This window comes from Dendroctonus ponderosae, unplaced genomic scaffold (genome assembly GCF_020466585.1).
Source record: "Dendroctonus ponderosae isolate FM_Combo_2020 unplaced genomic scaffold, Dpon_F_20191213v2 Dpon_F_20191213_7, whole genome shotgun sequence".
NCBI lineage: Eukaryota > Metazoa > Arthropoda > Insecta > Coleoptera > Curculionidae > Dendroctonus > Dendroctonus ponderosae.
This window is the reverse complement of record NW_026018916.1, coordinates 9,745,928-9,772,232: the sequence shown is the minus strand read 5'-3', so window position 1 is coordinate 9,772,232 and position 26,305 is coordinate 9,745,928. Positions and strand designations below refer to the sequence as shown.

The 26,305-nt window shown below is 32.2% G+C and overlaps 1 protein-coding gene across 4 annotated transcripts in view; it reads right to left on the bottom strand.

Annotated features, from left to right (window-relative positions):
- The window catches only part of LOC109542778 (protein unc-13 homolog B), a 78,464-nt gene that overhangs the window by 24,304 nt on the left and 27,855 nt on the right, over window positions 1-26,305 (bottom strand). For 2 of the 4 annotated variants that reach the window (XM_048668225.1, XM_048668227.1), the window contains exons 6-9: window positions 25,328-25,448; window positions 21,330-21,436; window positions 5,438-5,579; window positions 1,313-1,439 (exon numbers count right to left, since the gene is read on the bottom strand). In XM_048668225.1, coding sequence (XP_048524182.1) covers window positions 1,313-1,439; window positions 5,438-5,579; window positions 21,330-21,436; window positions 25,328-25,448 — 497 coding nt within the window. Of the gene's footprint in view, window positions 1-1,312; window positions 1,440-5,437; window positions 5,580-15,836; window positions 15,944-21,329; window positions 21,437-25,327; window positions 25,449-26,305 lie in introns of all 4 variants that reach the window. The other 2 variants (XM_048668224.1, XM_048668226.1) reach the window with 1 other exon arrangement.

Below are 26,305 nucleotides of genomic sequence, written 5' to 3'. Positions count from 1 at the left end.
GTGGACAATATCAGGAAACACAGCTACCGACTTTATCTAGGGCCTAATTAGAAGCTTACAAGCTAAACAGGCCTAGATCAATGTTATTATGATTTTTTGTGGCATTTTTTTAAATGTTTGCAAATATATTGATCTCGCTAATTGGTTGAATGTTGTTAACGTTACTTCGGCTTATGGGATGGCAGGTTGAAACAGCAATAAAATATTCACTAAATTTGCGTGCTTTAATTATTAAATTAATTATTCAAGCTGATGGAACAATTGAAGAGCTTTGAAAGTCGTTCACTATTCTTGTGTTAATACCGTCTAATCCAGGAGATCAAAACGTATTTTTCTTGGAACAAAAGTGCCTTAAAATGGGCTAATATTAACGGTGCCAAAAGGGCGAACTCCTGTGTAGTCATTTTTTTATCAGTATAAAAAGGGACAACATAATTATTTAAATAATTGATTTATACTGAAGTATTCCAAGCTCCAACTTGCAGCAATTTTACGCTTTATAAGATTTTATAATGGAGGATAAGGACAAATTCACAAACTTTTCAGGTTAAAATATGTCTCAAATCGGATGCTTCGGAAATACGGATTGCAAAAAGTTCCATTTGGTTTTAGTTTATTTTTACTAGTGTATCCTCACAATATTCTGCACGGTTGTTTGCTTTGGGGGTCAAACATTTAACTCTCTTTTATGTTCATTATAAAATGTAGGCATCTCCAAAATACATAATTCTATGAAATGCATTTAGAACCTCACGGTGAAGAGTTGATTTGAGCAATAGTGTTGGAGATCTTAAGGGTTCAAATAATTTCGTTTATCAGATATCAACAACAGACAGTTCTTAAAAAATAAATGCTTTTAATCGAAACTAAACCAAACCAACTCAAACTACGACAAACAATGCGTACTTATAACCGAAGAAACTAACAGTGCTTTTAATATGCTACAGTGAGTTCAATTTAGCAAAACTCTTTGCTGAATATTGTAAAGAAAGCGTAGTTTTCATGGAAACTATTGATGAAAAACTAAAAGAAAATTAAAATTTTGATCGATTGGTAAAATGAAAATCTGTCTCGGCGAAATCATTCACTTTTAGACTTAGGTAGTTCCAATAAATCGCTATAGTTCAGCCTTTGGCATTTGCCGTAGCATTTTTTCGCACCTCATATGCAGATCCTGTATATGCGTTAATATTTATACTTACCTCTCTACAGGTGATCATAACAAATTTCTGAGCTTAAGACCTCTTTTCTTGTTTTTAAAACAAACTTTAACGGAACAAATGTGATGAACGCACAGGAATTCAATGCTTACCTCTATGATTGTTTGGCCCAAAAAGTCATCTGATTCTCTAGTTAGTTTCTGTCTCAGCTTGCTCTTAAGATCGTTGTCTTCATCCCATACTCGCACTTTGATTCTATCCGAACTGTTGTGGCATTCGCTGAAAATAAGCAAATATAACATGTCACGCACGTAGTTAAATAGCTTTTGAAACATACATTTCACTTTCAAAGGTTTAGAAAATATCCTTTTGATCTGGACTAGGAACTACTTATGATAATAATGACTTTTTAAATAAATTTTTATGTAAAAGGAAAGTTGATGTTTATATTTAAAAAGCGTTTAAAAAAAGCATAATAATGGGGCGATCGACAATTTGTTTAAGGTTCAAATACAAAATTTTGGACAAATCATTTCATTGCTGCAAATAAATTACGGATATTTTTTGTGTACAGAGAGCTCCTTAATCCAAGTTATAGCTTTTCACAAACTGCGGCCCAAATTGATATTGTGAAATTTAATCTTGGATGGTCCAACCGGCTTTGAATATATTTGCACATAAGCCATATTGGAGGTGATAATTTTGCAGTTTCATTATCAGTCTCTTCTTTCAAATACTTCTTGCACTTTGTAATTAACATGAAATTTTATCCTAGGTATATTTGGAATGTCCATAAAAAGTGCCAGTATTATAAAGATTTGATCTTTAAAAAATGTAAATAGATTCGCATTTACTCATATTAAAAATTAATATTGACCACGTCTACTTTTTTATTTGCCTTCAGTGATGTTAACAGCAATCTATTGAGGCTGTTAATATCCAAAATTGATATAAATTTGTTAAACTGTCGCATGCAATACGACAAACTTCTAAATCGCAGTTACATTCTAATATTCATATTGCAATTAATCTTTTTCATGTCAATCACCGTCGAGAAAAACATAATTCCTTGCCAATTGCCGAGAATCAAATAGTCCGATGAATAAAAGTCTGTGAGTTACTTTATATGCAGGTCGTAAAAGTCTAGACTCAATTTGCACCTTCAAAAATTCAACCTGTTGTTCAACCGCTGATCGGATGCATTCCTACTCTCTAAAGAAAATTTATTATAATGTGGTCTCAAGTTTGAAAGACCAATTGCTCTCAATTAACTGGGAATTTTTAAATCCAAACGACAATGTTGATGTTTGAGCAGTTTTTTTGGCCGTACTTAAATATCAACATTTCCTAAAAAGTCAGGAAATTGTTACTTCTAAGGCGATAGAAACAGAGCGCAGCTTGTTTCTAGAGATAAGTGCGTAGAAATGTCGAATATTTATAGGGATAAGGTTGCAAATAAATAATTTGTTAATTAAGAGGACTTTTACATGTACTACATATGTAACTCAAGAATAAATCTTCAATTTTATGGTGAGTAGTGAAAGATAAAGTTTGTTTATCTTTGACTGTTTTGTACACTTAATATTGAAGGAATTTAAGTATTTTATTGAAATCAATAATGAATTGTATACCGATCCAACGGTAGTTGAGCTGAATATTCGTATTTTCGTAAGTTCAATTAGAATAAAAAATAATAATCGATTGGTATTGATTTTATATGTTGCCGTTGGCTGAAAGATCTATTTAATCTGGATAATTTATCAACTATAAATTGAGGCAAAATCTGCCAAATTTGTATAGAGACGCGATTTAGCGAGTACAATTGGGGAAATGAGAGTCAACTGCGTTAACAGATTGTTAGTGTAGTATTCAAATTCTGCATGTTTTCCCAATTTATAGTAAGTATTCTACGCATACTTTCAAATAGTCTCATTTAAGTTTATAATTGAAAACACAAAAGGAAATCCCTCCGGTTGATGGTTTTTGATGCCCACCTCCCTTGTGCTCATAACACGTAATTTCAAAATGAAAAGAAAAATATGTTCCATTTTTGAAAATTCGTATTTTTTTATGAAAACTTCCAGAAGCTTCCAGAATGACCACTGAAATTAAAATTTAGGAAATGGAATTTCAAAACGTATAATTTATAAAAACATACATTTAAACAAAACCAATTAGATATAATTTTCAATTGAATTTATTCTAATTAGAGATCACACTTTCAAATTGCTCATATTGCACGGGCGTCCATTTAGATACTTACAAGACCTTATAAGAACTGATTAAACTTTAATTGGTTTTTTAGATTTCTAATATATTTTGATCGACTTGTTAGATTAACTTTGTGATTATATTTTATACCTTTTATTTTGTATCAAGAAAATCACATTTTGGTTACTTCAAAACAAATAAAGCCCTTGATAATTACGAGCGATTCTCGGTCTAGTCACAAAACAGCTTGTATAAACTATGTTCAAGTGAAACTCAAGGTTTGGGATAAACACGCTACGTGCATTTCTAACCGGACAAATTTATTTAGTCCTGTGGGAATGCACGGAAAAGCTCATCGGTCTTTGCTTCTTGCAACAGATACGTGCTCTTAAAAGAAAGCAAATTGCACATTCTGTTTTGTAAGCCCGGTGACACGTTGTTGAGACTAAACCTACAGGGATTCGTTCAGGGCTATCTGACAGTGATTTTAAACATCTCTGATAAGAGTTAGCTAGAAAGAAAATAAGAAGCCAATCGTGCCCGATTTTAGACATAAAAATGAAAAATTTTTATTAACTACAATTTTTTTCAAAAATTTACAAATATTTGCAATACTTAATATGACAAAATGTAGAAAAAACATTAATTTTCTAGGAGCTTCTTGATCTCGTAAATAAGAGCTTGAAGCGTTACGGAAACATGGGAAACTTCACATATATCTGTAATACATTTACCCTAGTAAATTAGCTCGCGAATTAGCCACTGTTCATCATTAGTAGTCACTGTCATAAATTAATCGAAAAGCCGATAGTAATTATTATTAATCGGCCTTGGACAGTTAATCGTAAATTGTGCCCATTGCGAAAAACCATATCTTACAATTTCCATTCTTGGGATATTAGGCTTAAGAAAATTGTAGATATTGAAAAGAGACGATTTTTTCACCCCGTTTTTAGTACGAATTGATGACAAATACACTTTCTTATGTAGCAAATCAATATCAGCAAACATATGTAATATCTGATCAATACTAGTAAAATATAGATTTTTTTAAAAGAAATTTCAATTGGAAAGTTATAAATATAAATTATATACATTTGTAGATAAGTAGGTAAGAAATTTTTCCTCAATTTAATTTTAAATCATTTAATATAAACAATACGTATGTATAATGGACTAGATGTTGCACTAATGGAAGACGAAGAAGAAGAAGAAGATGCAGTGAAAGACGTTTAACCCAGTGTTTTTCCAAACACCCTGAATAGTTAGTAGAAGGTCTTGGCAGCGAGGCAATTGGACGCAAGTTAAAACCTATGGGCAAAGGAAATGCCATTGAGCCGAATTTTATGAAGATAAATTATAATAATTCAAATATGCAATTGATTGTACACGAACGGTTAGTAATTAAGGTACTAATTGTATTATTACGTTAATACATAATTTTGCACGCTTTTTACGCTTTACGCATTTAATTCAGTTTGTGTGTTGCTTTAATTAAATTATTTGCCAAGCCGGTAATACTTTAATTAAATAAACAAATTTTGACCAAAGCTTGTACGAAAATAGTGTTAATATTTATACCATATTTGTTTTGTTAAGTTTCTTTAAAATACATCGACATTTTAATTTTTATTTCCCATGAAATATTTATATTATTGATCCTAAATAAACGGTTATTTTGCCTATTTCAAGTGAAATTAAGTTACTGGCCATTTAGCGTAAATAAACTTGTGCTTTCTTTACTTATAAACTCTTGAAAAAATGTAACTTCTTAATGCCAAATTTCGCATTAATTTCCGTATAATATTTTTAACACGTTTTGCAAATAAAGTCATAAAGTTTTATTTAGATTTCAGCTAACGTTAGTTCAAGAAGTACCATTGTTTAAAAATGAGCAACAGTAGTGTATAATTAGGATTAAATTCGTTTTTAAATATATTTTGCTTCAACTTAAAGTTTAAATGCTTGAAATTTAATAAAAATGAATGAAACATTTCTAAACCTTTGAAATTTTATTACTCAATAAATAAAGCGGTGTAAATTACAATTTAATATGTTATACTTACAAAAAAAACTTCTCATCCCAAACTGGGTTCAGTTCCTGAGGCATAGTTCGTGTGCGCTTCTTCACCTTTCCCACCTGAACCGTTACATATGGATCCGATGTTCCACTTTTGTCCTTCGCAATTAATCCTTGTGCCGATTTCACTAGAAATTTCAATAATAGTTAGTGATAATAAAGGGATTGGACGAGCCGACACGCACTTATTAGGAAACCATTCCTTGTCAATGCGCTCGCATTGATGATATATTATTCAAATGTAGTAATTTTCGGGACAAAACCTTTTAGGACAAAATTATAATTCTATTATAACTCTCGCCTTTGCCGAACACGCCGCATAGTTAAATGAGGGTCAGATACAGCGCCGAAATAGAGAAATCGTCAGGCGGAAATTGAATGTTGCTTGCAGAGATGATTTAGTCCTTAAGTGTATTTGTTTACTGTCCATTATAGATAATTTAGAGCGAAACTGGACTACCGGAAATAATCAACTAAGAATGTAATTTTAATTTAAAAACTAATATATTAATCTGTTAACTCTTAAATTAAATTTAAAGAAAGAAACAATTGATCAAATGACCTCTCTTGATATCAGTCAATGCTAATTCAACTTCTATTTAATTTTTTTGCAAAACCCGCTGTTGGTGCGTTCAGAGTAGACCTGTATTTCCGTCACAAACTAAAATTATTAATTCTGCAGTGTCCGTTTGATATGTTGAAACGCTATGTTAAAAGGTGCAAATATAAATGAAATATTCAGCAAGCATTTTAGTGCTTGCGTGCAAAATTCCGCTTTTATTTACTCCAGATTAATTGGCACCAAACCGTTTGAATTTTCGGGGATAATACCGCGAAGGCTGAAAATAACTGACAATTTTCATCAAGTTTTATTGTCTATAGTCTGACGAGTTCGAAAAACCGCTGATTCAATAATAATGTTTAACATTTACAAAATTCTTTACCTTATTGGGTAGAGTGTCATTTTTCTATTATAAATGTGAACTATTTTTGAGGAACATATATTTAAGTTTAGATATTATATAGAAGTTGTAATCGTGGAAACAAGTTCCAAGCTGATGGTTTACCCCAAAAGTTCAACAATGCGAGTAAAGTAAATAATATTATCACTTAGGAATGGTTTTCTAATAAGGTCCTTTTACTGTACACCCAGATAGAGAGAGAGTTTCAATTTGCGAGTTCAAAGTACATATAGTGCACATTGCGTCAGTGAAGAATAAGTACAGCATGCTGTGGCCGTTTTAGCGAGAAAATAAGGGTAAACATGCTTATAGGACAGGCGGAGAGAGACCAGTTCAAAGGATAGGATACACACCAAAAGCAAAATTATTTACAACAAACTTGTGTGGGCATGTGTAGCATTTTCATGTATTTTTTCATGTGATTTGTTAATAGTGTTGACGAGTGTTAATGCATTAATTTATGTAGGAGGTAAATGATGTCGTTAGGCATCAGATTTTACACACACGGTTTACAATCTCAGTTACCATTTGGTTGATGTTTTCCACTTCCCAAATAACCGTTTTGCTATAGACGTACTTCCATACTGAAATCACTTAATTTATATCAATTTCTAGTTTAATAATAATATTAATATCTGCTTTGAAATGCCAACATTTTTTTTAAATTGGGATTTTGTTTTCGAAGTTTCCTAAATCTTTGTTAGGTAACCATCAGGCATCATGACCGTTAGCTACATTCTATTGGGCAAGCTTTTTGATTTAAATGAGGTAAAAATGGAAGCAATATTCGAAAGGTGAAAGTGTTCGTGCCTACTTTCCTGCTCCATCGTACGTTTTCAATATGCAAACAAATGGCAAATGGCGGATTATTGTCATTTGCTTTGCGAAGTGATGGAGAATAAATGCATTTTGTGAGGTGGATATAAGTAAGGAAGTAAACATTACAATAGAGATAACAATTGCAGTTAGATATTAATCAGTTGCGGATTATGTAGCAACTGAATTTCTTTGAATTTTCTTTCTGCAAGTTGCTGCGTCAATGGTATCTCATAAACCACAAGACTTAATAGTAATATCAATAGGCCAAAAAATATTTAGGTTAAATAAAGTCAGTTCTAAAAAAATCAAATAAACTCACATAAATCTGAACGATTTTTTACGATTTGCATTGTTTACGATATGCATTGTGGAAATATGGATTGTATTGTAAAACATTTTGCTTTTTAACAAGGCTGAGCAGAGATTTATAAAAAATAACAATTTATGTTTCAACCGCTTGTAGTTTTGCAAACCATATGCATAAACAATATGTGAGCTACAACATAAAAAAACGCTAATACAGTAACTTGTAAGTAAAAACGATGTCCATGTTTCTAGAAAATAGCTCATTTTATTTTCTACTCACTTTCTTCCACAATTTGTTGGCAACGTTTGTTAAGTAAAATTTTGTACAAACGCTTCTATAAATTTAACTTCAAATCTCGTGGTTTCTGAGATGGCAATGATGGAGTTCAAATCGGAGACACAGTGAATATTTTATGGGGTTTACCAGCGCTACGAGAGTGGAAGGTTTTTGCTTCTAAATCAAACAAGTTCTTTATTATTCACATCAGACTTTAGCTAACAATTGATTCAACTTGGCTTAATATTCCATTAATTTTGGTTAATTTGTTTGCACTTCTTAAGTTTTGTGCACAAAAACTATATTTTGGCTAGTACCGCATATAAATTTACAACAATTTTTAGGATTGATTTTTGAGGTTTTATAAGAATAATTGATTTACTGTTACGCTTGTGCAAATTTGTTTCCATTAGACTTTGTGATTTCTATCCCCGCCTATTACATAGGCGTCAATGCTGATGCCGTAGATAGCAGCTTTGAGCAAATGTTTCAATATTTGAACAAAACAAGCTTTCGTCTAAAGCATAGATATTTGAAAACTGTTCATCTTCAATCCTCAATTAAACAATAGTCAACTCCATTTTCATAATGCTCATTAACACCAACTAAAACTTTTCTTTCATATCGTCTCAGCATTGCCAATGAGAAATATAATTGGTGATCATGAATTTACCACACTGGTTTGACCTCAACTTTTTGTAGTAATTAGCCTTTTTATTTCGGGTAGAATATTTAGATGCTTGAGTTCATTTACAGGTTTCAAAGTGCCTTCGTATCTAACTAAGTTAGATGTTTACAAATTCAAAATTCCCAGAATTTAATTCTCCCTATAATAAGAAAAAGTGATTGAAGGAAACAGATTAATTGAAATTAACGTAAATCCATTTCGCTGAGATAAAATCAACGCGAATGTGTATTAAAGTCCCCGTGAAAATATAGGGTAAAATTTAGCGAGTAAGTTTTTCAACTTCTTGGATAATGCTTATAATAATTAATCCCCAGATGGTTAGGCACGTGGGGTATGGTCGCGCGGTATTAAAAACTTAATTTGTCGTTAATAAATTAATTTAATCCTCTAATAAAAACGAAGGAAACAGTCATATAAATTAGAATCTTTAGTGCTAAAAAATTAAAAAAGTAAGTACGCACCTGCAACTTTATACAAATTAATCACAATTGCGCTATACGGCTAATAATTTTACAGTAACTTTCTTCTTAAGTCTTCGGCTTCTAAAACGAAATACGTCGCTACGCATTATTATTTGGAGAATTGGTTAAGATTAGTTTAACAAGTAATAACGAGCATATGGGCATTAAATTATTCAGCATGATTAATTGTAAACTCAGCTGATTATAAACAACAAAGATGCTATTATAATATGCTGAGTTTTCTACATAGTTGGTTAAAGAGGTTTCCCAAATAATATGATTAAACTAAATTGAACAAATACGAAGACGATGGAAGGAGATGAATACATTTTGTAATTGAAACTTTTCTGCATTGTAAATACTATAGTCATAAGATATTTACACAAAACCTTAAATAGTCATACGACATAAAAATTGCTTCGACTGTTAGGCAGGTTTGGCGGTTTTTTTCTCGCAATTTATTATTTCTGGATCATTTTTATGTAGCGATATTTKATATTTRGATTACTTGRAAAATACAGAAARCTTAAAATTTTCGAAGATATGAAGAYACAATTTCTGTCTTGCCATTAAGTAAATATTTTATACAAGTTCAATGAYCTTTTGGCAAACCAGAATWATGGATGAACCTTATCAATAAAACATTGCCAAMATTTCTCATAAATAGTARGCAAAAATGTCAAAGTTATATTTCTGGTAAATAGTTAAATTGTAACTTTTCAAAACGSAAAATTCATAAAGATATYAAAATTCATCAAATTTTCCTACTTTGGACCGACATGATAGACGGACGGAACCAGTCTGGTTTTTGCACATTCATTTTGCTGAGAATGCGAAAATTGCAGTTGAAAGTGCAACCTACCGTAGCGATTAAGACTGGTTTGAGTTTGATAGGAAGTGATAGCTAAAGACGGGTTACATCCTTGCTTTCTTATAAAATTTGCTCATTTTCACCGGCACTTTTCTTTATCCTTCCTACATRAAATTGCGCCATCAGATCCAAACATTAAAYGAGAATTGAGATGATTAAGAGGATAATACCGAGAGAATCGGTGAGCGCCTTGAAWTATAGATTTTATATAATTATTTTGTGTATTAAATTGAAAAACTAAAAGTAACGTTTTAAACTYTGAMTTTTTCTCATCGGTGGAYGTCGACYAATTTAAAGTTGTGTCATTAAAATKATCTCTTTTTTATTYGCATCATCTGTTGGTTTTGCTAATTTGCTCATCWGGCCACAGACTCCCAACGGCATGTTGATGAAAAGCTTCKCTKACAGTTGCGAATCAACAACTTTTCCTCCAAAAATTATAATCTAGCTGTTGCAAATATCTTCATGCAAAATTATCGGTAATTTTGAAGCACTTGTSCAATTACYCGCGATAAGTATTCCGTTTCASATCAATAATACAAAATCGGTAATTTTGTTCTCTTTCACMRTCTTTYACATATAGTTATKGTGAGATTWAMTTTTTGAAAGAAATYTGATTTTTTTGTTTTGYSGAACGWTTTATGAGATTGCCSAAAGCRGACGATTTCGGTTGCTTCATCRAAATATGAGTATTCCATAAAACCAAATTCACAGCGAGTTTCGTTAAAATCCATCGTATGATGCTCCTGAAATTTCGAAAAACTGAATTGTCTGAAGAATTTTGAGCATCAATAACGAAACACAAGGTTTTTGACACAGACACATTTTTTCGTCATAACAGTGAAATCATGATTACATTTTAGCAGTACGATATTTATAGCGGTAAAAACTCGGTTTTGAAACTGAACTAAAAACGGTGGAGCTAAAATGCGAATGTGAAGAACCAGACTCGCTATTATTTCATCAAATAGTACTCAAGCAGAGAGGAGACTTTAAACTTTTACATTCTTTGTATATAATTGTATCTCAATTTGTTGCAGCGGCTCCCATTAAAAATGAGTGTTCTCTGTGAACCAGTACAAATTTTACCCCGCTTGGAGTACCTACCTATTTCGCCTTTATTTCAAAAGCTAATTTATCACGCTTAGAATAAAAGCCCGTTTGTTTCATTCAACGTTTCAGCAAATAGTAGTTAAAAATTAGAGGAAAAGGTATTTTATTTCCATATCCAATTGAAGCATAAATTGCTGCAACGACGCGTATTAATCCATAAAGTATTTGCTTGAAAATGGCTAAAATGTTACTGCGCTAGAAGTAGCTACCTATTTCTCATTAATTCCAAACGCCAATTTATCACACTTAGAATAAAAGCCCCTAAATCTCATTTGTGATAAATCGTTGTCAAAACTAAATATCGGAAATAACCGTTGATTTAATGCGGGTTATCAAACATATTTTCCGTGTCCATTTTCATTGACCGCATCCGCCAAATCTGCCATACTTTCATATCTATACGAGAGATCTTTATGCGGCATGAAAAGAAATGGGCTAACAGCGAAGCAAAACCTTTTTGCCCTTTGAATTTAGGGCGGAATAAAATTTGGACTGGTATTTAATTCGGGACGTGGTGAATTTAGTGAGAGCTTTCATATAGGAGGAAAAACGCTAACATTTTACAGAAAAGTTTCAACTTTTTTGGTATAATTAATGTATTCGCCGGAATTTCTACCAAGTCTGCTCTTTATTCAGTTCAAGCATTGTGAAGAAACGCTACTTTAATAAAGTCTGTTTATTCCCAACACTATTGTGAAGGCTACATCATACATGAAATGAAGTAATTTGAAGACGCTATGCTTTATGAATGTTTTGAATATGCTTCAATTGAAGTTGAAGAAGTCAACAAGTTCTCGTTTTAAACCGTTTACTTGCCCTGTCTAAATAAAAGGTTGTATTTTAAAATCTATAGAAGATGGAAAGTTGAAAATTAATAAATTAACTAACAGAACTTCATATTAACTAATTTTAAGTTAACTTGTCGGGTAATGTTCTAACGTGTCCTAAAGTGATTCCTAAAACAACAAAAAATTTCCGCAAAAAAAATTATAATTCAATTGTGCTTTAATACACATTGCTGCCGATCGCAAAAAAAGCTTTGGAACCCATAATAATGTTCAGCTATTTCCTTTTGTGGATTTGATCATAATATTTATTTTCCTTGCGTTCAACCTTCTATAGTTGCTGAGAGACAGCCGACATCCCTTTATTAGATTATGTATTATTTATTGTACTATTCGGCCAACCGGTACAAAGGATTGAGTTCACGTTATGAATTAGCAATTTTCTTAGAAAGAGAGCACATAATCTTCTAGATTATTTACTTTTATTTCAGAGTAGTTTCTTCGAGCAAAAGAGTTATAATTCTTGAAGTATGTCATACTAATAAAAAATTGCTCCCAAAGCCAACTTTAGCAGGAGGCCTTGTTATAGCCTATAGGCCTTGTTATATATTATATTATAGGCCATATAGCTATTAATCTTGCGTGAATATTTTCTTGGATACATCCAAACAGCACAAATTCCTAAACTGACCCATTAAAAAGCCTCATTGCGGATATTTCCTTCCAGAATATAGAAGCAGATTTTAATAATTTAAATAGGTCAAAGCACAGGGCGGAAGGACGGCGGAAGTTTCGGAAATAAATTTGCATATGTAATATTTTACCATTCTGTTTTAATTTAAATCGTTTTTCCTGCTGGATTAAATAATTTCGAATATTATATTCAAAAGTATGTAATAAATTTAACAAGACCCGCATTATAAAAAACTGTATGTAAAATCATTAAATCAGTAATTCATTCCCTTACATTTTTACAATCGATTGCTAAGGTCTGATCAATTTAGTCAATTTATCAACTCAGTTTGCTTCTTGCTACCTGATTCAAGTTTAGATTTCCTGCGTTTAAATCCCTTTTTATAACGACTTTTAACTAAAAGTAGTAAGCATTTTGTTCGACAGTATTTGTTGTTATGTATTTGCTGAAAATGTAACAGAAACTGCCACTAATGATTAGTTAATTTGCTCTTTCGGAAGTAACTGATGATAAACGCACCTTTTCAGTCTGCTTTCCCTTTTTGCTTTACGGAAACGTATGTTTTTATAATAATATTAACTGCCTTGCAAATTAAATCTTCTAATGCAACTATTAGAACAATTCGTGAATATAAAAATGAGCTTCTCATGGAAGCACCCAAAGTTCTTTACAAATAAAAATTGCTTAAAATCTTACGATTGAGTAAATTTCCATATGTTTTGTTTGCTTGTTTCTCATATTCTGTTTTATGATTGAAACAGGTTATATCAAAACGCAAAATTGATCTGCAATCGATTATAGGAAATCATAAATGAACAGTTCGAAGTCTGACATTCCGTATTTTAGCCAGTGTTTAATAAAAGCTTTTACAATAATTTATATGTATCTCACTAAATGTTGCTTTCATTTTCCGGGAGCAACTGAATCTCTGGCAAAATCAAATTATAAATTTCTTTACTGCAAATATTTTTCTGTTACAAATTCTGCCTTTTAAAAGAAATCATGAATCAAATATAAATATTTGCATAACTTGTTACTAAGATTTATTACAGACTAGTCATATTGACGGAACTCATTCGCTTATCCGACTATAATTATGCATTCATTTGTAATTTAAATTGTTTAAAATGCGAAAATTGACAGACATTCACGGAATCGAAATATTAATGATGGTAAAATAATCTAGAAAACAAGAGAAATTTTCGTTCGAATTTATCAATCGAAGCACCGTAGTAGTATAGAAAATAAAACGCTCACGATCTGTAGACCGGATGAGACAAACGTATACTCTCAGTGGCCCCATGAATTTATGATTGAGCTGAAATTGTTCGCAATAAAGTCGATTGGAGTTTGAAATTTAATTTCTAACAAATCTGTTTTTCCTGGATTGTATTATTTATTCAGTTGAGAAMTGAATTGAAAAAAACAGTCGGAATGTATTGAAAATKTATTCAAACTATCTAASTATTTTGTAACATATTTKAACTATTATTAGCAACTTAATTACCAAMAAATACATTTAAAGGATTTATTATATATTCCTGGAAGCCCTGGAGTGAGCAAGAAGGCATTTTCAATGCTTATAAAAATGAAAATCAATTACTCTAGGATAATTTAGGAACAAGTTAATTATCCATTATTCGTGCCACTAAACATGGAAAAATTAGTCCTTCTGTGCACCAAGTTGATATAACGATATGGACACAGACCGTATTTCACTATTATTTGGTTCTTTTGAGTTGGATGAAAATCRAAATCGAGGAAAATCTACTGGAAACCTTGAAATRTTTTTACAATGCTTCTTGGTATTAGTGCTTGTTTCAATCRAAGTSAAACCCTGCGTTTATGGCTATTGTTTTCAGTATGACTTAAGTTATAGCAACGTTTACCTTTTTCGAGCGCTTTCACTTCTTCAGTGGCTTTAAGTTGCTTATAATAAACGCACATTTGGTCGCGCCTCCATATTACAGAATAATTGATTTATTTAGAATCTGCTCAAAGAAGATTTAAAGTTTTAAAGAGCACACTTTAAAAGTCAGCCTTACATTGGTGGTTAGCACCAATGTAAGGCTGACATGTTCGTGAGCCAATATCTGCCGGAATGGTTTGGACTGTGTATCAAAACAACATAGAAGCGTAATTTTTCCAAATAGCAAATTAAGGTAGGTTTAAACATTTTTTAGGTTTCTCTGTATTACTAGTCTTGCAAATGACCATTAAACCACTTTAGAAAATTTACATTTAGAACATCTTAAGAAGCAAGTTGAAACTAAAACCAGTACGTCAAGATTTTTATTACTATTAGTATATCTTGAACGAACAAACTCATCATTATAGTTTTAAACCATTTCCCGTACTCTCCAGCAAAACCACAGTTTCTTCTTAAAAACAATTGTTCAAATTTTGAATCACTTTGTGCCTTGTACTGGACAAGGAAATGAGACACGTTCAAATTGAATTTTTGTTATCAGATGCATGAGTGTCAGGAGAGATAGAGTGAAATATGTTTCTGCCTCAAAATCAAATGTGATTTTATTACGACAAAAAACTTTAAAAGAGTAAAATACGATTTTGCCCCAAAATAACATAGCTTGTATTGCATAAAAAACTCTTTCATATTATACGTATCGCTCTCTGAAACTAAATATGCTTTTGTACTTTCATAACCTACTGAGTTTCCTAAAGTAAAGGTAACGATTTTCGTCTTTGTGGTGTAACATATTATTCTCATTGCAGATAAATGTACTTGTACTTATATGATGTATTTAGATCACCACAAGGATTGTACATATTTATTTTCATGTTATTAATACTTGCTTTAATCAATAAGTCGTGTTAACCCCATAAAATATTTTTCACCTTGTGCAATAAACAGTTTTAATAAATCACTAGTTATAGGTCAGGTATTCTCAACCGTAATCATATTCTGGGACATTTGAAATATCTTGTCGTATGTTTAGTATAAATAGTAAGTAAAAGCGCGGTGCAAGAAGTATTAGCCAAACTGCCAGGAAAAAGAGAGAAATCACCTAACTATTTGAAAATTGAAATATGAAAAAATTATTGCTAACAGTGCGATAGGCATTTGAAAAGTTTCTGCGTGAAAAAAGATGTCAACTATTTGATTACCATCGGAAAACAAATTCAGGTTTCAGTCTTTAATACAGAAGATAAATTTCGCTAAATTAACAGCAAACACGTTGATTAGTTGTTCAATTTTATGCTCATCAGCCAATAAAACTGACCAAGTTTGCACTCAAATAATTGGCACCAAGACGCAAATAAACTGAGAGAGAAGTCGCAACGCAGCGACTGAGTAGGTTAGTAATAATGGACAAATGAAACCTAAAGTTAGAAGTTGAAACTTAGATATTTGCCGTTAGAATGCAGCCGTTGGTGGCAGTAATACCTGTAATAGTGATCTTGCAAGACCACTTGCTCGTTCCTTCAATAGTCATTTGTTTGGCTTGTTCGATCGAATCAATGTGTGTATCGGGATCCACCCCGAATGTCGTTCTGAGTGGACGGGACCGGAAACAAACACAATACAGATATGGCTACCGAGTACAATTGTGGGATTACTATTTCTCGAAATTGTTTCAATTTTTTCTGCTTCAAACATGTTATCGGTTTTTCGGCCGTTATTTTGTCGTTCCTATTCCTATAAAACAAATAATAAACTAAGGTCTATAGTACCTTCACCAATGAACGGGCTTGATGAAACTCTTTTTGCACCAAATTTATTTCGCCTGTATATAATGCCTAGAAAATGCTATTTCCCATTTTCTTTTCCAGTGCTTCATTCACATTACAGTCAAAGACCAAAACAAATCAAATAATAAGGATTTTCAAATGTAATTAAACCTAAATCACAACAGGAAGGAGAATACGTGAACACAAAGTAAAAAAGCTGAACTGGATCGTTAGAAAAAAACTATACCAATTGCAAGTTAGACAGAATATTTTGTAAAATAAATAGACAGTCGACTATTATGCTTGAAAAATCGGATGGTTACTTCATGTGATCAGGATCTAAAATGTCGTTGAAAATGTTTAGTGCATTGTGTGTATATAGGATAGTACAACTAAGATCCAGCTAAAATTACGTCTAAGGGCTTGAGGGCAATGAGGCTTTGATTTAATGCAACACATAAACGTGAAAAACTAAAAGATGATGAGTGCGATCGATTACTTTTTTCACCGGCTTTCCAATTAACCTCTCATAGGACTTAGTAAATTGAATCTTCTGCGCACAGCTAAAATCGCCACAATGTATACAAATGATTACTTGTAATTAGAAAGTATTCTATATTCAAGTAAATAGAACAAAGAACAAGAAAAAGTAATTTTATAGACAGTGCTTGTATTTTTCTTTAAACTGTGACTAAAGAATCCACAAAAGTAGTCGGAATTACTTGTTATTGTCGGAAAAACTTTTAATAAACAACTTTTGAACCTTCAAAATGTCCAACTTTGCCCCAATTTAACCGACTTTTAACAATTTCTCTGCTAAACGTATTTGAGGCCTAAAATATGTTTAATTCGTATTGTATGGTGAACTCAACTTTACGAGAGCTTTTGAAAAGTACACAATATATATCGTTCATAATATGAATATGTGACAAGGTGATAATAAAAAGCGATTTCAAGACTATTTCCCAAATTGTACCTGGTAGTCTAATTGTTAAAAGTGTAACAGGTTAGACAAGTTGAAGTAGAGTAGAGTAAAGAGTTCGCTATATAAAAAATAATAATTTCTAGTGGAACAACCATTCATTTAAAGAAGGTAAACACTTATTAGCTAAAGACCACTTAAACTAAAGGTAAATTTTACCCAAATCGAAAAGCATTAATGTCAATAATTTATAACAAATGGATGGTACCTATGTATTCTTGCTCCTGCTGTTTCTTTCGTTACGTGCCATTTAATCTGGCTGAATGTTGATTCAAACGGCTTTTGTTGCCATCAAAATGCTCCCTTGTCCCTTATTAGAGCTTTTTCACGTCTTGATAGTTACTAAACGAGGATCAATTAGGGCAGAAAGGGTAAAAGCTGGGCAAAAGCTTACAATGCCTAGATGACGCTTTCGAGCATTTCCTTGAAAACATAGACGAATCTGGTAATTAGTTCAGTGAAAAAGAGCGACAAGAACTAAAGGCTAAAAGGACATTTAGCTACAGAAATGCTAGGTTGTACGGATCATTTAATTTTGAACACTTCATTTCAGACGTGTGCAATGTCTGGATGAAATTGTTTACTATTTAGGCGAATTTGTTTTCGCAATAACACGTTTATTGCCGATTTATCACTTGATATTTAGAATGTTTACATCTTCCCACTATTTTGCTACAGTTAACGTCTGTGACAAACTTATCAAACAATGCGCCGCTCTTGAGGCTTAACGTAATCCTACGTAAATCACTTGTTTGGATATGTTGGAAATACTGTAGATAATGTACAAAATTCTTGTGAATATATTAAAAGCTCTCACTATCATATTATCATAGTGGACGTCAGGCAGTAGTCCAATGAGGTTTTGTCAAGGAATTTGAACAATGAGGTAAATCCTTTATATTCATGTCTTGTAATGGAGCGCTGATAAAACAAACATTTGCCACGCAGACATTCCAGATATTAAAATATTTTGTATTTTGCAAAACAAGTGTTTCAATATAGTATACAATAAGCTGCCAAGCTGGCTAAACTTGTTTTAAATGCAATTTGAAACACATGTTAATCACTAGTTCCGACGGAAGTGCAGGGGAACATTCCAGCATTAAAGAAACAGTGTTTTATACTTCAGAAAAGTGTAAAAAAACATTAATAACATGTTATTTACATGAATTAAGTATGGACATAACCACCAAGAAAACGAACAGTAAATTACTTTATAATGCACAGTGTAGAGCTTGAAATAGCAGATTTACATATCTGATTTCCGTAAGTCTAAATATAGAGTTGTTGAAACTGCAATTTAATTACGTAAATGGAAACTGTTGCTGAAAACGAGCTTTGCAATGATTTACGTCAAAAACTACTGGCACGTTTCCACAATCCAACGATCATGTCAATTGATTCAACGACTCTATTAAATTTTAACTTATGGAACTGTTCCAACCCAACACAGTGAACATTTGTTGAAAATATGTTTGGCTATCTTTATACTACAAATGTAAAATTGTAGCTAAAAGATTATACTTTCATATAATTATTTTGTTTCTACATAAGGTAGAAGAAAATGGTGTCCTGGGTTTCCTTAATATAAAACCAAAGTCTTGCCTTTTCACACCATTCAGAAGAAGTAGCAAATTAGCTACCAACCAATTCGAAGCCATCTTTCGCGCTCCAAAAAGCCTGTTTTCCCTGTCCGACAATAGGATAATTGTTCCTGCTCTGGCTGTGTTATTGGAAAGAAACTGGACTTCATTGGCAACTAAATTGAGAGGTTGGATTTTCTTTAATAGTTTAAATTTAATTCGATAACCTGCGAAGCTCAAGCCGTTTCTTTGATATTAACTTGCAAACTTCATTGGAAAATCTTAGATGTGGAACGATTCCAATTAAGCCATTTTGGAACCTGTCGATCGTTAAGCTTTTTAAGAAAATTATCTCAGAAACTGTTTCTCAGGCTTAGTCGGATTCAGAAAAGCATGTTATGTTATGGTTGTCATATCATAAAAAGCACCACTCAAAAGTATCTAAAAAATTTAAAAAAATTAAAAATTTATCGTTCTGCTATAAAGATTCGGTTTATATTCAGGGTGTCACAGTCAGCGTCCATTACAATATTTCGGGAAGGAATGCGATTTGAAACCCTCAAATTTGGATAATGGGATTTGCGGAGACGAGCTTTTTAGACGAAATAACAGCGCAATTATGCTAATGATCCCGACATCCTGATAATCATAAAATTTTGTGAAAATCTATATTTTGCTCAGAAACGGATCATGTTCATCAAAGCTGTGACAATAAAGAAAGGAACACAAGCAAAAACATTATACAGGGTGTTGGAACCGGAAGTCGAATAATGTCGCTGTTATTTCATCTGAAAAGAAGGTCTCCGAATATACTATTATCCAAATTTGCAGGATTGAATTCGCATCACTTGTATATGAACAACATCCTGTATATGAAAAACATCCACGTTCCAAGAGCAGATGGATTTGCAATAGAAATTTATAAAGCAGGAGAAAAAATATTAACAAATAAAAGATACTTAATAGATGTTTTGAAACTGCCTTTGTCTTAAATACGTAAAACCGTGTTTATGATAATCACAAAATGATAAAAAGTCGTATGTATAAAACTTGATGTACTTTTAAGGCCATTAACTTTGTTAGGCAGACTTCAGATTGGATTATAATAGAAACGACTTACCACATGAGCATACTTGCAAAGAAAATAGTGGATCACAACGAACCACTTGCCCAATTATTTGTAGACTACGAGAAGCGGTTTGAATCAGATGACAAATACAAAATTATTGCTGTTATAGCTGAGATCTGTATAAATATACCCTTTAATAAATAAAAATAATCTGCTTATTGAAAAGTCTCTTTCTGATACTCTGTATAAAACGCACTTAATTCTCTGTAAATATGGCTTTCTAGCTACATCTCTTAATTTGAATACGTTTAACTTGACTCAAGATTTATGAAATTACAAAGCTGGAGGAAATAAGACACAACAAGCTGAATGTAAACAACTCTACATTGTTTAACACCCCTTGCTGTCGCAAAGAGAATTGAATAATAGATAAGAAGGTACGTTCATTCTACTGGGGAAACTTTTATCCTTCCCGCACAGCTCCCAATGTGGTGGTTTACAAAATAGACAAATCCAGCGTCTTGCAAATTATGAATAATTATTACTTTAGAGAAGGAACCTCATTGTGTAAATATCGCACAATCATGTGAACACACAAGTCCGTCGGTAAAAAAAAATTGTCATCATTATGTCGGGGTGCACTCTTCTCGTTTACATTTTTCCTGATCAGCTCAATTCAATCACCAAAGCACTAATAAAATCCTATAAATATTCTTGAATTGATTCTGCTGAAACATTAGTCATTAATTCAGAATGCCAATAATTTATATTTGATATAGAGGGTACAACGTTTCTAGTTTTTTTCGCTGTTCAACCAGGCCAAATGAATGGTTTCTAATTTATCTTCGTGCCCCCAAAAACCGCAAATTCCGCCAATTCCTTGTTTAAAATGCAAGGTATCGCAATGTTCACTAGTAGCCGGGGTTTGACTCTCCTGAATTGTGTAAAGAAACTAATCACTCAACTGTTGATCTACATGGGGGTAGGCGGGAATTTAAAAATGAGAAACAAGATAAACTGTTTTCGAACTGCGAAAACTAGTCACTGGATGCCATCGTGGCTATCGGTAACATTTATCAATTTTCCTTTTTACTGGGAAGATACATTAAACAACAGCAGGAGCGCGTTTATTTTCCTGACTACTTCATCCTGTTTTGTTTATAGTGGTCTTTAGCTAAGGATATCATACAGGGCATATATAAAAGCAAAAGCTCACAACCAGTAGAGCAAAACCAAGTGGACGATTTTTTCATGAAAGTACACAGATATTTTTGCATGGGTGTTTAGCTTTTACTTTTAGTTCTCACACAGCCGGAAACACGCACTAAACAAAGAGCTAACAAAATCATAATACACAGAATGGAAAGGAAATCGAATTGAATATAATACATGGGACAGAACGCATGGTTCGCTCTTTACGACTTCGTATTGTTTTTTCAAAATAAAGCAGAACACTTTTGACATTGAACAGCCATAAAAAGGAAAACATGGACGATTACGAACGACATGAATCACATAAGTAGTACACTAGATACACTTTTATTCGAGCCACTGGGACAATATTCTCCCACAAACCTGTAATGGCTATTTTTGCTGACCATTTTGATGTGCCATCCAATACCGATTGTTTAACTGCTTTCATGTGTCCCGCATGGCTCTTTTCTTCGACGGAGAAAACGTCCCTAGGAAGTTTATATTCAGTTCCCTAATTATATTCAATATGTAAATAAAATCTGATCAATTTACACGCCTATCACTTGTACTTTCTACTTGAATTTCATTGCAAATTTGTAGATGTTTTAAGCAAAAACCAAACACAAGCAAAAAGCCAAAACAAAAGATTTGCAAATTCGATAATCTAAAATCTATTTTATTAGAGGTTTTGGGTTTAAAACGTTCGATACATAAATAAATATTTTAGTCATCAGTCATTGAAAAGCAGTTGTCGCCGCAAAAACCTCTTCAGTTCAGTTTGCGAAATTTCGTTGTCTAGTTCCACTACCTCTCAACCTTCTCAAAGCTGCTATGATTCACTAAAAAAGATCTTTGTCGGCCAAACTGCATACGTTAGAAACTTTGTCGGTTACACTTGGCCACTTTTTGGATCTGTACCTAATTGTTCCTACAGACGTACCCACAAAACATATATTTAACTGGACACGTTGATATCAGTTGCAGGATTTTATATGCCAGTTTATTCAAGCGAAAAGCAATTTTCCTGGAAATAATTGGTTTCTTGCTTACATATTTGCGTATCCAGGATTTAAGGTAAATAAATCTTCCGAGTTCTAGTTGCAGAATGATGTATACGTGCCGTAAATATATGCTAAGATTATCTAACCCACATATGAAATTTTAATGGTGGACTTTTAACCATTTCAATATAAGGTAAAGGCCTGAAGCTATAGCTCTAACAGTCTCTGCTCTCGGTAAATTTAATTTCTTTAGAACCAGTCGCAAAGTTAATAGACAGTTTTACAACTGATTTTATTAACAGGTACTTACAACAATCTTATGTCCAAATTGTTGAATTATTGTGTTTTCAATGGAAATTAAACATATTTGTCCAAAATCAGCATTTTATAGTTCCCATTTTTAACACCCCGAAAATTAGTATTCGCGTTTGTACTACTTTAGACTTTTTTTCAAACTACAAATTAAATTTCATTTCTTGCTCTGTTAATCAAATGAAGAAACGTGACAAGCAACACATCACAAGCCAAGGCGTTAAAACATGATTTGGTTCATCTGATCATCATTTACAAATTATGCAAAATATGAATTTAACATAGATTTTTTAAACTTTATAGCTCGTTTTTACAATAAAATATCGTAAAATCATTGGTCAAAATTCTGCAAAAAATCTAGAAGCTTTTCAAAAATTTATTTAATGCATTGGTAAATCACATATACATTTCTAAAAAAATGTATTATTGCCGGTTTATTCACTTCATAGCACTTCCAAAACAGCCTAGGATTATTTCAAACATACTTTTTTTGCTGCATGATTTTGAGGCAGTGGGTATATTTAAAATTTTAAATTATACCCTTTACCGGGTATTTATTTCTTTTCCACAACTTATATTTTCAATGATTTTTTACTGTATGTTATGTAGGTATAAAATTATTTTTACTTAATTGCGTGATTGCAAAACAACTGATGCGGTTCGACTAATAGTAGGTGATAAGTTAAACACGTGGAAGATAATTGCACTATATGCATGGGCTTACGTGTCAATGAGGCTTGGATGGAATAAAAATGGGGAAAACAACTGCAGTCTCCATGAGCTTTGAAAATAGAGCTGTAAAACGATTCATGACAATAAAGACTCGAAAAGCTCACTGTTTGGTACACGGATTAAAATTGTATTGTTCTCAACATTTACCAATGCTGTGCTTTGTGCTTAGATCAACAAGATCCGATTAGCGCAGTTTCGCTTATAGGTTACATATCAATTCACATTTTATGGTTGTTTTGTAAACCGCAATACCAGTTGTGGTTTAAAAAAATCCAATGAACAATAGTTTAGGCATTGGATATTTTTGTCCAGACTTTTATTTGCCGCTTTTTGTTTGCATTTTTTTGTAAATGAAAAATTCATGTCAAGTCGCATAATACGTTTGTGTTAGTCTGAACAAATCAAATTGCGAGAGCTTGAGACTGGAAGCCATGAAAATTTGAGATAATTTAATAATTCTATTTTTACAATTTCCTTGTTCTTTTTGAACTATAATTGCTTGAAATATAGTTGCTTTTTGCAACCAGTCTGTCGGCTCCATAGAAATTGAAACTACCCTTTTTGTAATAGTCAGTTTATCACTAGAGTGCATATGAGATTTTTGTACTGATTTTGGTTGTAGAATGTCCCCAATATCGGTCTAACAGGCTGAAATTGGATCCCGCTGTATATTGCTGAAAATATTATTTCAATGAAGGCAATTCACTATGTATAGCTTTACTCCTAAGCATCGTACTGTGTGGCATCTTATTAATTTTTCTGACAATTTGTTTTATTGTAGGTAAATTAAATATAATTTTTTGTTAAAATGAAAACATGTGAATTCAAATCTGTTGCGTTGTGAATTTTATTCAATTTGTCGGTTATTTATAAATACGCCGAAACCTAATATATTACGAGAATTTATCTGAATTTTGCATTTATGACTATCAGGAACTATATGTATCAATTTCTACACGATTTTGGTTGGTTCTTTTGTCTGTAAGTTCAAATTAATTGTTGGGACATTTTGCATGTTTTGCACACGAATGAAAATGTGTGCTGCAGAATCTAGGAGCATATTAAACCTAAAATATTCGTTATTTCATATGTGGGTCAGAAAAACTAACTTTGTTTTCTAAATATCCTTAATACGAATTGGTAGGTGATTATGAATATTCACCGCATTACAAAATCCCGTAATTATCGAGGAATAGTGTTCTGGGAAACAGGGCCAGGCACAGTAAATATACGACATTATGGCCAAAAGGGACTTCGTTTGCTCCGCTTTTATTGAATTACAAAGAGCTTACGTAGCTTCGGCTGCGGCTCTTTGAACATAGAGGTATTAGCTAAGCCAAAAGGGAGTTTTCGTAGACGTTCTGCTGCAGGAGTAATATAACTTGTGGCCAGTTTATTCTCTAATGAATCAATTGTAGTAGATATCATTATTTATTTGTCTGATTCAGTGCAGATTTGAAACGGATCGTGCAACGCCATGCTTGGTTGATAACAAGCATTATTAAATTTTAAGTTACGGATTCTCGGAACTAGTTCAGTATTAGTCTTGCATATATATTCTGGAGACAGGTTGTTTACCAGTAAAAATGCCACAATTACATTATAGTGAAAATCACTATTAAATACGTTAATTCCGTTTTTTTAAGTCTTCGTTTACAAAGTTGGAACAACTAAATAGTAAGGCTTAGAAATATAACCAGAATAAAAATTTTAGACGCGCTGAGAAAGTAATAAAAACCATCATTTAATTTCTTAGTGTTTTCAATCTACAATTATTTTCGTCTTATTATGATGATTCAATATTATCGAGTATGTGATACGGTAAATGTGATTATTCATAAAATAATGGTTAATTGCCCGTTATTATATAGCTTGCCTAAAACAGGACCTTTTAAATGTCAATAAAAATGTTGAACAGGAGTTGCAAGTAAAAGTTTTTATTTAAATTTTTCAATCGTTTTCGTTGAAATCCTGTTTGATTAATAGTCGGTTTAAGTTTGTCTTAAGTAGATTAGAAAATCGTTTACGATAAATAGATGAATATAAATACTGACTAAAAGGATTATTAAATCTATGAACAACTTGACTGACGAAAATAAAATGGATCTTGGTCTACTTAATATCCAAAAGTTGGAGACAATGCGCTAAAAACGTAGTGTACATTGAACACGTAAAAATTGCCTACCAATAATATTTGCTGTTGCGATAACGTTTAGTACCGATTCCGAAAAAAACAATTTTTTTCCGAAAATAAATCGTTGCTGCAATTACTAAATAATCGGTTAGTTAAAATGATGTCCATCAGATTCACAATGCTTAAATCTACTTACATACCTGATAAGTTCGAATATTTCTGGTTTCTCCCGTTCTCGCTGTTTCATCCGTTCTTTCATTGCTGTAATTATGCTGTTTGCTTTATCTTCGGCGCCATGCTTCGAGCTTTTCTCCGCCGCTCCTGCAATCAATTATTATTCGGTGAGTTAGCTCCTGAACAGAGATATTTCCATAATCGATACAAGAGCATAAAGTGCACACGGATTATACATTCATTTTTGATGGTGGGAATTTCAAGTTTAATGCATTTACTGAAAATTGCCTGAAAATGTTGAGTGTATGTCAACAACAGTTTAGCCACTAATCACCGTTACTTTAATTGGTTCAAACACATATTCCAATCCAATTCGTGTTTTCTGATTGTATCTGATCCAGTGGAAACGCTATGTTTGCCAGAACCATAATATCTTGATATGATGTAGTTTAATTTGCTTCATGGATTCAAGTTTTGATAAATGGTTTTTAAAATCACAAAAACAGCTTTATAAGATCATTAAAATGTCGGTAATCCTTGTAAATAGTTGAAAGCAGTTGCGCTAGTAACTAATCCTAGTAATAAAAATAACAATACTAATAATAATAATGGACTTTTAACGCTATTAATTATTAATTGATATATATATAATTGATAATAATTAAAAATGAGATAGAAGTTTTCTATTAAAAACTACTTTTCCATACATTCTGCTTGAAGCATAAAAGCAATTAAAAATCCAAGATTACAATTTTGAACAAACATACAATTCTAATTTTATGTTGGATTTTTTCTTCAAAAGATTTTGATAAATTAGTATGAGTTTTGGTATTTTCTCGCAGGCCAAAAGCTGTTTAAAGATTGATTTGAATTATATGATGAAACTCATTAATAATTACGTTGCGAACTACCTAAGCGAAATATCTATGTACCATCTAAAGGATCAGTACATGAATTACGTACTCTTCAAATAATTGTTCAATAATTCGAAAGAAACGAATTTA